Source organism: Telopea speciosissima, chromosome 9, assembly GCF_018873765.1.
Source record: "Telopea speciosissima isolate NSW1024214 ecotype Mountain lineage chromosome 9, Tspe_v1, whole genome shotgun sequence".
Lineage (NCBI taxonomy): Eukaryota > Viridiplantae > Streptophyta > Magnoliopsida > Proteales > Proteaceae > Telopea > Telopea speciosissima.
Genome location: NC_057924.1, coordinates 7,450,608 through 7,464,041, shown reverse-complemented (window position 1 = coordinate 7,464,041; position 13,434 = coordinate 7,450,608). Strand labels below are relative to the sequence as shown.

The window sequence follows — 13,434 nt, the reverse complement described above, 5'->3', positions numbered from 1 at the left end:
ACTTGCTGGTTCTATTGAGCTTTACTGTATCTCGTGCTGCTTCTGTTGATTGGCTTCTGTAAGCATGACTGGTTAACCTGTTACTGCTGCCTTTATGAGGACTACTGCTTCCCTGATTTTGAGACTGAATATCCTACTATTGGAGATCGAAGTTCTTTTACATTGTTGAAGAGTTGAATCTACTACCTTGGAGATCAATTTATTTGGGATTACAATAGTGCGTTCATGGTTATTGGTTGCGACTACGAATCTATTCAGTTGTGTGAAGCTTTTCTACTGGTTCATATCTAGCTTACTTTGAGAGCTTGATCCAAGCATTGTTCTCTAATTCAGATCTGGTCCAAGTTTTTCTAGAAGCTTATTACATCAATTCTGCCTAGATATCTTCATCAGTTCTATTCAGCATATGGGAGTTTATAGATTGGAGTTTTGCGCACTGGTTCTTCCTTGTTTGAAGATTGCTCAAGCCTTGAAGATTGGAGCCTGTCCTTGTTTCAAATCAGATCTGTTTTCTTATAAGATCTGCAAATTAGAGTTTGGTGTTTCTCCCATGCAGGAGTTTCCATCTAAGAAGTTTGTTTGATTGATTGAAGAAGGTTGAAAATTGCTATGTTGCATTGTTTTTTCTCCATGATTCTTTATCCCACTGCCTTTTTTACTTATTCATCTCCCATATCATACCTTTGGCATTTATCCATAACCACTTTGAAAGTTTATGGTATACTCTAAAATTTGCCATTCCTTCTTTTTTAATTACCCATAGCACATTTGGAAAAATTCTGAAACATTATACTTTTGCCCTATTTCTTACATCATCTCCGTTATTTGTCCACGTGTACTACTACACGTGAGGGGTGGATTATGTACAATATACCTGCAGACATTGCAGAACGCAAAACTTGCAGCCGTTGCAGGAACATTGGTGCAAAACATAGAAGATCAATGTTTCTCCACCATTGCCATTGGGTATTCTTTGTTATTGGGTTGAGTTTGCCGTAAGGGGGAGATTGAAGTATTGAGAGTATTGAAGATATTTGGTTGCTGCCTACCTATTTGAAGATTACAATGCCTATTTGAGGATTTATAGTTGGGTTGATTCAGTTGTTTCCGCTGCTTGCTGCCCTAGTTTTTTACTTTAAGATTTTATGTCACTAGGACACTCTGAGATTCATCACTGGATAGCTATTGAAGATTGGTGAAAACTTTGTTGATCAAGTTTGCCTAGGTTTTGAATATCAATTATTTCAAGTTCTTGAAGGTTTATTTGGGAGCTTCATTCATCCGTCTGTGTGTCAAGCTGGAATGGAATTTGCTACAACTTTGTTACTCCCTATTTTGTTCAAGTTGGGCATTAGTGCCGTATATGCGCCAACTTGAGGGGGCGTGTTAGAATGTTGGAGTGTTAGCATTTTTTTCTTATTAGTTCAAGCTGGAGCTTCTTTATTTATTTGTATACTCCAGCTTGAGGGGGAGTGTTGGAATATGTACATCAGAATACCATGGGGGTATTCTGGTCTTTCGGATGTTTTATTTATTCTTTATTTATGTATTTATAAGCAAGGGTGGAAATGTAATTAGGGCTGTCTGTTCACATGAACAATGTCGTGAATAGTGTTTCCCCTTGTAATCTCTTTTATTATTATAAATATAGAGCTTGACTGATCTCATTGATCATTCACGCCATTCTCCCATTCTCGGTTCTACTAACACTTAGTGTCTTTGCCCAATTTGTCATTAAAAAAGTCACTCTTTATGGATTTGCAATAGTTTTTACTGTTCCATTATTGCTTATAATATTTAAGCTTCATTAAACCATGATGAGCTAAAGAGTGGAAAAAATGAAACATAATCCCCCCCAAGTTAAACTAACAGTTTGCTTTGTTATCAACTATGGATCCATTTCAATGGCTTTCTTCAACGGACTGACAATCTGACATTTTTGTTACATTATTATACAGGCTGAGCTAGCAAACAACTCTACTGTACAAGAACGTTCTCTGGTGGTTGAAGGCTCTGAGAACTCCCAATCTCATAGGGGAACCTGTCCTGCTTCGCATGAGGTCTTGGAAGCCGAAGCCATTCGTCAGTTTAGTGTCCATAAAAATAGACAACCTTTAACCTTTAGACTTTTGCAAGTTAAGGGGCTGCCTCCATGGGCAAATTCCAACTCTGTTTCTATAAGTGATGTCATCCAGGTAAGACTACTACTTGTTTTATAGGGTAGAATTTGGAATTAGATGTGGGTTATTTTGTTATTTTGAAATGGGAACTCTTTTAAAATGATTAGTACCTCAATATCTGCTCACAGAAACTTCCTGTTTGGACTTCTGAAGCAATCATACATTTATTAGTTTGTTTATCGCTGATGGGTTTCGGCTGTATTAAACTGTTGTAATATGGGGTATAAGGGTAGAGTTGTCCTTGGGGGTTTGCCTTGGGGGCATTACTGTACTTGTACTCTCTATTGCTTTATTTTATAAATAAATGTGGCTAGTGACAATGCCACAAAAGTCAGTTTTCCCTAAATCACAACATGGTATCAGAGCTGAGATCCATCATGGGATCTCTGCCTTAATGCCTTAGCGCCTCTCTCTCTCGCAACTTTCGCTTCTCTCACTTTTGTCTCTCTTTCTCGTGGCCCTTCTTTTGGGGCTGCTATCTCCATCCCACCCTCGGTGGTGCTTTTTCTCACTGAGGGTTTGTCCCTGGTTGTTCCTCCATGATCTAAACCAGATCTGGTGTTTGGTGATCTGGTGATTGGTGTTCGTTTGTTAGTTTCTGTATGCTGCGGTTGAGGTAGCATGAATTTATGATTTTCTCTAAGATTGGTTCGTGAAATCCTTGACATCAGCAGTCATGGCAGACAGATGTTTCTACAGCATCAACTGTTTCGGACGGAGGAAGTTGTGGAACTCATGGTGATTTCCCTTCGTTCCCTATTGGCTCCATCAAATTGGATGGGAGCAATTATTTGATGTGATCTAGATCCTGCTTTCTATCAATTGATTCCCATGGTTTTTCGGGGTATCTCACAAGTGAATCTACAACTGCTGGTCCCTCTCTGAAGAAATAGAGTTCTGACAACTCCCTTGTCATGTCTTTTCTGCTGAATTCGATGAACCCTAACATTACAAGGGTTAACTTTTGATGGTCACTGCTATCAAGATTTGGAAGGCAGCCAAGGACACCTACTCCCAAGTAAGGACTGATTCACAAGTTTATGAATTGAGATAGAAGATTCATGAAATGAAGCAGAAGGAGATGACACTTTGTCAGTATTATTCCGAGTTAGGAGGTATGTGGCAAGAACTGGGTTTTTGTGATGATTTTCAGGCTGTTTGTTCTACTGATGCTACAACTGTAAGAAGCATGAAGACAAGCTACGGGTGTATGATTTCCTGGTTGGTCTAAACGTGGAATTTGATCAGATTTGAGCATATGTTCTTAATTGTGACCCCTTCCCATCACTAGAACAAGATGATTCTATTGTTCAATCTGAAGATAGTCGTCAAACTGCCATGCTTCAGCCTGTAACGCAGGAACGATTAGCCTTATATTCTGGTACTGGTTCTCAGTCTCGTGGTGGTTCTACATGGTCAGGTGATCATTCTACTTCAGAGAAAGAACCTGTGAAGTGTGAGTATTGTGGCAAGGAGCGTCATACCAAAGAATTTTGTTGGAATCTTCATGGGTGGCCTAACAGTACTCGTGGATATGGTCGTGGTTGATCAAATCAGTCCCATGCACACCATACTGAGACTTCTGATGCTACTGCCCCCATTAGTGCTTCTTTATCCCAGGATGAGTTATCAATTCTGAATCGTCTGATGACCAAGTTAGAGCCCTCATCTGCTGCCAAGTACAGGTACCTTTTTTGGTGGTTATTGTGCCTCATTTGTGTCCATTCCTTGGATAATCAACTCAGGTGCAACTAACCATATGATTGGTTCTTCAAATAATTTTTTCCAGCATTCTTCGTCTTTAGGTAAAGACAAAGTATGAGTTGCTGATGGTTCCCTCTCCTCTTTTTCAAGAAAGAGTACTATTTCGTGTTCTTACTTGTAACCCTTGCCATCCGTCTTACACGTTCCCAATTTTTCTACTAGTCTTTTATCTATTAGTAGTATTACTAGGGACTTGAATTGCAAAGTAACTTTCTTCCTCCACATTCTGTCTTTAAGGACTTGGTGACAGGGACAACGATTGGCAGTGGTAAAGTGCATGGTGGTCTCTATTTGCTTGACACTGATTCACCCACTGCTGTTTCTATTCAGGCTCATCACACTGATTCTTCTTCTGTGTTGTCTAAGTTATACCAGTGGCATCGGCGTTTGGGTCATCCTCCACTGGGTACATTAGCTAGAGTTTTTCCTGTTTTTTTAAACAAATGTAATCCCAACAACTTTTTTTGTGATGCTTGTGTCTTTGCCAAGCAAACTAGAAGTATTTATTCCTGTTCAGATAATAGTTCAGTTCTTTTTTCATTGATTCATTCTGATGTGCGGGGCCTCGTCCATTGTGTTTATGTGACTTGATTTCGTTGGTTTGTCACATTTATTGATTGTCATACCCGGTTTACTTGGATTTATCTAATGCGACATAAGAATGAAGTTTTTCAATGTTTTCAGATGTTCTATTGTTTGGTTCAGACTCAGTATGATGCTAAGATCAAGGTACTTCGCACTGATAATGGAAGGGAGTATGTGGATGGTGCTTTTCAATCTTACCTTGCTGATCATGGCATTATTCACTAAACCAGCTATGTTGATATTCCTGTACAGAATGGCGTAGTTAAATGAAAGAATAGGCACTTGCTGGAAGTGGCTTGGTCTCTTATGTTTGAGATGAATGTACCAGCTTATTATTGGAGTGAAGCTGTCCTTAGTCCTTACAGACGCCTATCTCATCAACCGGATGCCATCTAGAATTTTGAAGTCTCGCAGTCCTATTGAGGCAAGTTGACGTCACTACGATCACTATGTATGGCCAATCGTCTACCCTTGATCCAGGATCCCACTCTGTCAGGTAATTCCTCACCTCCCAGTAATAGTGATCCTTCTCTTGATTTACCTATTGTTGTTCGTAAGGGAACTAGGACTTGTATACAACATCCTATTTCCCATGTCGTGTCATACAAATCTTTATCTCCTTCCTATCGGGCTTTTGTGTCTTTCTTGTCCTTTGTTTCTATCCCTCAAAAGTGGCAGGAGGCTTTTGCATATCCTCGATGGAAATTCTATGAATGAAGAATTGAGAGCACTTGGAAAGAATGACGAGTGGGATTTGGTTCCTCTTCCACCACATAAGAAACCTTGTTAGGAACTTGGGTCTCATCCTCAAAAGCTAGCCGTTAAGGAGAGGGTGCCCAAGTACCTATTAACCCACCCACATCCCCTTCATATTCGATGTGAGACTATTTTTTCTGCCTTATGTGTGGATATCTCAACGATCTCTCCTTCCACGCGGATGGCAAACACGTGGAGCCTGAGATCCCGATCTCCCTCTCCACGCGGGAGCTGACGTGGAGCCTGAGATCAAACCTCGAGAATCCTCGGCCAAACGGGAATTTCCACGCCTCGGCTCTGATACCACTTGTTAGGAACTTGGGTCTCATCCTCAAAAGCTAGCCGTTAAGGATAGAGTGATGGGTGCACCTCGAATGTTTGTGGGGTGTGGTGTTGTATCTTTCTTTCGGAAGGTACAAGAGGAGATGGAGGCATCTACAACTTATCTTCAAGGTGGCTGGTCACAATTCAAGCCAAGGTGGAGATTGTTGAGATTTTGGTGTCTTGACTATATGGGTATTTCGGTAAATTTCCTGTATAGGGTTTCACTATAAATCTGTAGCGAGAGTTCTTTCTCTGTATTGAAAATCTGAGAGAGGTGTGAGGAACGAGCAACTGTAGCCCTATTCTCCATTGATAGTGAAACAGATCTCATCTCACCGTGGACGTAGGCAACCTTGCCGAACCACGTAAATCTTTGTGCGCATTGTGTGATTGTGTTTGCGATTTCCATTCTTCTTTGCATCATGAAAGGTTTCACAAATTGGTAAATCTGTGGGATGCAAGTGGGTGTTTACTTTTAAGCAGAACGCTAATGGAACAGTGGATAGGTACAAAGCCAGATTGGTCGCCAAAGGGTTTACTCAGACTTACGAAATTGATTATCAAAAGACTTTTGCACTAGTTGCCAAAATGAATACCATCAGAGTTATCATTTCATGTGCAATTAACTTAGGATGGGAGCTACAACAACTGGATGTCAAGGATGCCTTCCTCCATGGTGAGCTTGAGGAGGAAGTTTATATGGATTATGGATATACCTCCTGGTTTTTCTGATAAGGAGACTCAAGGGAAAGTTTGCAAGCTGAAACGTGTATTATATGGGCTGAAGCAATCTCCCAAGGCTTGGTTTGTCCGTTTTCACAGGGCTATGGTTTCAGTGGGATATAACCAAAGCAAAATTAACCACTCTTTGTTTATCAAGCGTGTTGGTGATCATATTACTATTCTTATAGGATATATTGATGACATTGTCGTCACTGGGAGTGATCCTGCTGAAATAGGAGTCGGGATCAGCTCCACATATGTGGACAGCATTTACTCACCACATATGATGGTAAGCTTCCACGTGACCATGCTCTGACCGGCAACCTTCTTCTCAAAGATACCATTGTTATTGTTTTTTTGAACATAATTAAATTATGGGACCCACATCTTCTTCCTCCACCCGATGTCATCCATCCGAAACCCAACAGCTGCTGCTTCATCGAAAATCTAACGAATGCCTCTTTTGAAAAACGCCTTGACCTTCCCTTTCGATGGCATAGACTTTGTATTTAGTTATTCGTTACTTCTTCTTCACATGAGGATCGTTGAAGCTCCGGCTTCTTTTACAATGACGAGCTCTTGCTGCCTCTTACCTTCCTCTGCTGATGCATGTCGGAAATGGTGGAAGAACCGAAACCTCAGCCCAAGCGCATTTATCTAGTTGGCATTGAGTTGTCATTGTTGGAGATTAGTTGCAAAATTCGCAACTTGAAACCTTACGCCATCTCTCTCTCTTCCTGCTTGAAACACTCCTTCCATTTATTTCTGCACTCTTATGAGTCTCTGACTCTCTGCAAATTGTTCCCTTATTCAAAGCTTCTAAAATTTAATCCCACAACTCAGATTTTCAGATCCTCCTCCCAGACCTTGGTTCAATCTCGGATAGAAGCCTAATGAGATTTGTCTTCTCGATTTGTATCCAGTTATTTGATCTCCTCCTATACTTCTTCTTCTTCTTCCTTCCCTCAGTTCTCAACCAGAGAGAACTATTGCAGAGGCCAAGCCTCTAGATTTGAACAATTGCAGAGACCAGCCCACTAGAATAGCCTTTTACTCTCTTCATTTTCTGTTTTTTATTGTATTCATGTTTTTAATTGTAGTCACTGTGTAGAATCCCAGAGAATTCAAAATTGGCCCAAGGCTTGGTTTGTCCGTTTTCACAGGGCTATGGTTTCAGTGGGTTATAACCAAAGCAAAATTAACCACTCTTTGTTTATCAAGCGTGTTGGTGATCATATTACTATTCTTATAGGATATATTGATGACATTGTCGTCACTGGGAGTGATCCTGCTGAAATAGGAGTCGGGATCAGCTCCACATATGTGGACAGCATTTACTCACCACATATGGTGGTAAGCTTCCACGTGACCATGCTCTGACCGGCAACCTTCTTCTCAAAGATACCATTGTTATTGTTTTTTTGAACATAATTAAATTATGGGACCCACATCTTCTTCCTCCACCCGATGTCATCCATCCGAAACCCAACAGCTGCTGCTTCATCGAAAATCTAACGAATGCCTCTTTTGAAAGACGCCTTGACCTTCCCTTTCGATGGCATAGACTTTGTATTTAGTTATTCGTTACTTCCTCTTCACAGTAGGATCGTTGAAGCTCCGGCTTCTTTGACAATGACGAGCTCTTGCTGCCTCTTTCCTCCCTATGCTGATGCATGTCGGAAATGGTGGAAGAACCGAAACCTCAGCCCAAGCGCATTTATCTGGTTGGCATTGAGTTGTCATTGTTGGAGATTAGTTGCAAAATTCGCAGCTTGAAACCTTACGCCATCTCTCTCTCTTCCTGCTTGAAACACTCCTTCCATTTATTTCTGCACTCTTATGAGTCTCTGACTCTCTGCAAATTGTTCCCTTATTCAAAGCTTCTAAAATTTAATCCCACAACTCAGATTTTCAGATCCTCCTCCTAGACCTTGGTTCAATCTCGGATAGAAGCCTAATGAGATTTGTCGTCTCGATTTGTATCCAGTTATTTGATCTCCTCCTATACTTCTTCTTCTTCTTCCTTCCCTCAGTTCTCAACCAGAGAGAACTATTGCAGAGGCCAAGCCTCTAGATTTGAACAATTGCAGAGACCAGCCCACTAGAATAGCCTTTTACTCTCTTCATTTCCTGTTTTTTATTGTATTCATGTTTTTAATTGTAGTCACTGTGTAGAATCCCAGAGAATTCAAAATTGGAATACTATCTAATGGAGCTCAAGGCAAATGTAGGTACTATTGAAGTTGTTGATTAAAAAGAGAAAAAAAATATGTTTATTGTTTAGTCCGGAGAGAGGAAATATCCCCACCATGGACAACATTTGTTGTACTCGATGTCGGAATTGGGTTAGGGAGTGATAGGGAAGAGGTTGGGTGGGAGCAGATGGGGGTTAGGAAGGGAGATCAAGGGTGGGGCACCGGAATGAGTAGAGGGATGAGGCGGGAGTTGCAGATGATGATGTGGGGATGAGAGTCGGGTTTCAGAGTAGGGTGAGGGGATGGGTTGGGCGGTTGCAGGTGGTGGGACGATGGTGTTTGATGAAGAAGAAAGAATAATAAAAGAAAACAAAATTGTTGGAAAAGAGAGAGAAAGGGGGAAGAGATGGAAGATTGTCTCTAAAAAGAGAAGTATTTGGGTTGACTAGATCTACTCGAGGCACCTGCAGCAAGATTCCTTCTGGACTGTATCTCCGTCCTCTGATGCTTCTTGGGTCTGGCTCAAGATCTTAGCTGCTCGCTCCCTAGTTCAAGGATCTATCTGCTCCCGCATTGGGGATGCCACTTCTACTTCCCTTTGGCTGGATTGTTGGCATCCTATGGGCAACTTTCTCCACCTTGTTAGACCCAGAGCTATATACATATCGGGCCTTTTTAGACAGTCGAAGGTTGTTGCTATCCTTGGTATCAATGGTTGGACTCCGCCGCCTTCCTCTCATTAGTCGGTTATCAGCATTTGGGCAGCTCTTCCTTCCATCATTAGAAGCCCATCTGGGAGAGGTGATTTTGTATTTTGGGTGCATTCCTCCTCAGGTTCCTTTAGTGCTAAAGCTGCCTGGGAGCACATCCGCTACAAAAATACTTTGGTCTCTTGGAGAAATCTTCTATGGTTCAAGCATCACATCCCCCGACACTGCTTCACAGCCTGGAGAAGGCTCTCCAATTGTCTTCCACCGCAGTCCTTTCTCCGTCATCGTCAGATTGATGTCCCCCCTTCATGCGGCCTTTGTTGGAACAATGTTGAAGATACTGACCATCTTTTCTTTGCGTGTCCTTTCTCTTCGGCTATCTGGAAGGGAGTCTGAGCTAAATGCTGGCCTAGAAGTCGAAGAATTCTTCCCTTTAGTAGAGAGTGGCTTTGGATTGATATTACTTTTGTTGGTTCTTCTATTTGCGACACTGTTGGAAAGTTAGCTTTTTGTGCGACCATCAATCACATTTGGATGGAGCATAACCTAAGGAAATGGACTTCCAAATTGCGAACTCATCAGCATATTTGGGACGCTATTTCCTTTGAGATTAATGCTAGGCTTTCTTCGGCTCCCCCCTCTTTTTGTAATGACTTCCCAAGGAATAGGCTTATTGTTGTCTCCTGGGGTCTCTCTTCTACCTCCCTCCGATCCTCCTCCTCTTGAGGATTTGGCTCTTCTTTTCTGTTCCTCTTTGCTCCCTAAGGGAGCTGCTATAATTTTTCTCTCGTTGGTAATGAATTTATTTATTCACCCCCCCCCCCAAAAAAAAAAAATAAGGGGGGGGGGGGGAAGGAGATGGGTTCAATGGGTAATAGGTTGTTAAAAGCACATGTGTCGAATAACCAACATATGTGGAGAGTGTTTATTCTCCTCATATATGGAGATGATCCGGACTCGAGTAAGTTGGGCAAGGAGTTTGAGATCAAGGATCTGGGCAAGTTGCGGTATTTCCTTGGCATTGAAGTGACTCAATCTACTAGAGGTATACTTCTTTCTCAACGAAAGTATACTCTAGATTTCCTTTTAGAGATTGGAATGTTAGGGTGCAAGCCTGTTGACACCCCACCCCTCTTGAGGCCAATACTCTTCTCAAGAGTAAAATGGTGAATCTGTTGATAAAAGTAGATACCAGCGGTTGGTTGGACAACTTATTTATCTGTCCCACACTCAACTAGATATAGCCTATGTTGTTAACTTGGTGAGCCAGTATATGCATGATCCCTACCCTTCTCACATAGAGACAGTGTTCTGTATTTTACAATACTTGAAGTCTGCTCCAAGGAAAAACATTCTTTTTTGTTTACATGCGTGTGGAGGCATTCATAGATGTAGATTGGGCTGGTTCACCAGATGATCGACGCTCGACATTTGTGAGTTATTATGGCTTCAGGGTCTTCTCCATGATTTGGGTGTTCCTGTACAGATGCTGATGATGTTGTATTGTGACAGTAAGTCAGTTATTAGTATTGCTCATAATCCAGTTCAACATGATCATACGAAACATATTGAGATTGATTGACATTTCATTAAGGAGAAGCTGGAGCATGGTCTTATTTGTATTCCTTTTGTTAAATCTAGTGGTCAGTTAGCAAATGTCTTTACAAAAGGTCTTAGTAGTAAGGTTTTTCATCTAGTTTTGTGCAAGTTGGGCATGTGTGACATCCATGCACCAACTTTAGGGGGAGTGCGTAATATGGGGTATAATGGTAGATTTGTCCTTAGGGGCATTATTGTACTTGTATTCTCTATTGCTTTATTATAAATAAGGGTGGCTAGTGTCAATGTGACAAAATTCAGTTTTCCCCAAATCACAACATGAACATTATGAAATTGCTAAGAAATTTGGTCTTCATCAAAAGCTCCCTCCCCCCCCCCCCCCCCTGTACTGAAGGTATTTTTGAAATGCATAGTGAAGAAACTGACCTCTGAGTTTTGTTGATAGGGAAATGTGCTCGTTGCTATCCTTTCAAATTACATGGTGGATATAGATTGGTTGATATCTGGTGAGTTTGAGTTGTTAACAATCATCTGGACTCTTATTTGGGTGTCTTCTTTTCCTGCTTTTCAAAATGGCTTCATCTATTCCATGCTCTTGGGATGGGTTTATAAACAGTCCTGGGGTATAGAAGGCAAATTTTATAAAGAAAAAAGGGAAAAAGAGAAGAGAAAAAAAAAAAAAAAAGAACCAAAAAGAAATGGATCACTAAAATAAGTAGTTGCTTGATTGTGTATTTGTGTTAGAATAGATTTACAGGACATGGCCTTTTATATTGTTCTCTTGTTTGTATATTTGAATATTTTCTCATCCTAATTCAACAGCAAGCATGTTCTTTATTTTGCCTACAAATTGGTTCAGAGTTGCCCTCTGCTAAGAGTTTAACTGGCCCTTAAGTTTGGAGGAGTAGCCTCTTCCAGAGTTGTGTTAGAATGAGCATATAAGTGGGCTGAATTTGGATCAGATCCTTGTAGATCTGAAGATAGACCTTATCCTTGTGGTGTTTTAAAGCGTTCTTGTACTTGTTGATATGAAGTTTTGTATGATGAGATTAAGTACAACATATAGGTACGATGCAGATAAATTACAGAATTGGGCTTAAAATAAGCCTTGGGTTGGGTGTTCTATACATGTTGGGCCTTTGGTCCAATGGATTTTTATTGTAATAGGCAATATTAATGGGCTTGAAATTAGAGTAGGTGATGCAGTTAAGATTGTTCAATTGGGCCTAGAAAGACTTTATTTTGTCCTGTGGAAGGGTTTTACGGGTCTTGTTAATGTAAGACCAGTCCTTAACTAGAAAAAGAACTAATCTCACGTAGAATCATTCCATAATGATTTCAGCAGATTACAGCATATAAACCAGTAACAGAAACTAACAGTACACCCTAAAAGCAAGGTGTTTCAACTCTTAGAACCCTTGACAACTTAAAACAGTACAGCAGGATGAAGTTTCACCATAGAGGAGATAAAGAACCATCAGTTCTGGCCTATTGGCTGTACAGAAAATAGGTTAACAGCACAAAAACCCAAGTTCCAGAATTAGAAACTAAGTTACCCTGATGGGACTGATGTCCCAATCAAAGGTAGGGCTCTTAGTGTTGAATAACTCTTCAAAACCTCAGCCCAATCTGATGGTTGGCTGCTGAGATATGACAAGATTACAGAATCAGAAAGTATACATTAGAATTAGCAACTGGCACCTTGGATGAGGTAGAACTTTCTGTCGGGTGTAGTGCCTTTAGGATGGAAGAACTAGAAAACTCAGCCTATTCTGTGGTCTTGATCCTCCTCCATTGCAAAACTCGTAGATTAGTTTTTTCTAACATCGGAGGAATTGATGCAGTATCAAGCCTGAAGAAGATCCCTCATGCTGTTTTGGTCCACATTAGAACTAGACCCAAACCGCAGGGCCAACAACCAGCCTCAATTAAGCCCAGCTGTGGGTTAAGATGGCCAGGGATAGTCCCTGCAATATTATTGCTGGTGGGGCCCATGAAGTCAACTCCAAAGAGCCACCAGACCTGAGTAACCCCCAACTAACCTTGTACAGGGAAAGAATGCTTTTGAAAATAGATGATAGGTGTCTTCCACGTTCAAATGCCACATTTGCAAGCTGAAGGGAATGAATACCTAATTTCTGGATGTTTTTATCAACAGGGAATTTCCTTCATATAGCTCTCCAAATAAATATTGATATTTTGTTGGAGATTATTTGTAATAGTCTTTTCTTTGCTCAAGTAGCCTCAGAATAATGTGCCTAAAATACCTCTCAAGCTGATTTTGATTTAACTCTTCTGAATTTGGAGTCAACTTTTATTGTCCTTCACCTATGGCTGAACAGAAAAGGGATGAATACCTTTAATATAATCAACCACTTCAGCTGGGACAATGGAATGAGCTGAAATGCGTGATGTCAACTGGCAGAAGATATATGTATCCATGACCAATTCTATGTTTACCTTTACATGGTTCTTTCAATTCTTTATCACCTAATTCTTGTGGTTTTGTTCTGTAGCATGCCCAGCAATCAGAAAGATCCCACATGTTCTTATTATTCATGGAGAAGGTGATGGAACGCTGGATCATTTGAAGGTCTTGTCGCTCTTCTTAGTTATTCATTTGGGGTTTCTTCTTGA

The 13,434-nt window shown here is 40.8% G+C and overlaps 1 protein-coding gene across 5 annotated transcripts in view; it reads left to right on the top strand.

The window, feature by feature from the left end:
- Positions 1-13,434, top strand: part of LOC122639934 (tyrosyl-DNA phosphodiesterase 1) — a 55,900-nt gene that overhangs the window by 5,794 nt on the left and 36,672 nt on the right. For 4 of the 5 annotated variants that reach the window (XR_006329606.1, XM_043832982.1, XM_043832983.1 and 1 more), the window contains exons 4-6: positions 1,959-2,195; positions 11,243-11,303; positions 13,314-13,390. Coding sequence is in view for 4 of the 5 variants with exons in the window: in XM_043832982.1 (XP_043688917.1) it covers positions 1,959-2,195; positions 11,243-11,303; positions 13,314-13,390 (375 nt within the window). In the remaining variant the exon portion in view is untranslated. The remainder of the gene's footprint in view (positions 1-1,958; positions 2,196-11,242; positions 11,304-13,313; positions 13,391-13,434) is intronic. The other variant, XM_043832985.1, reaches the window with a different exon arrangement.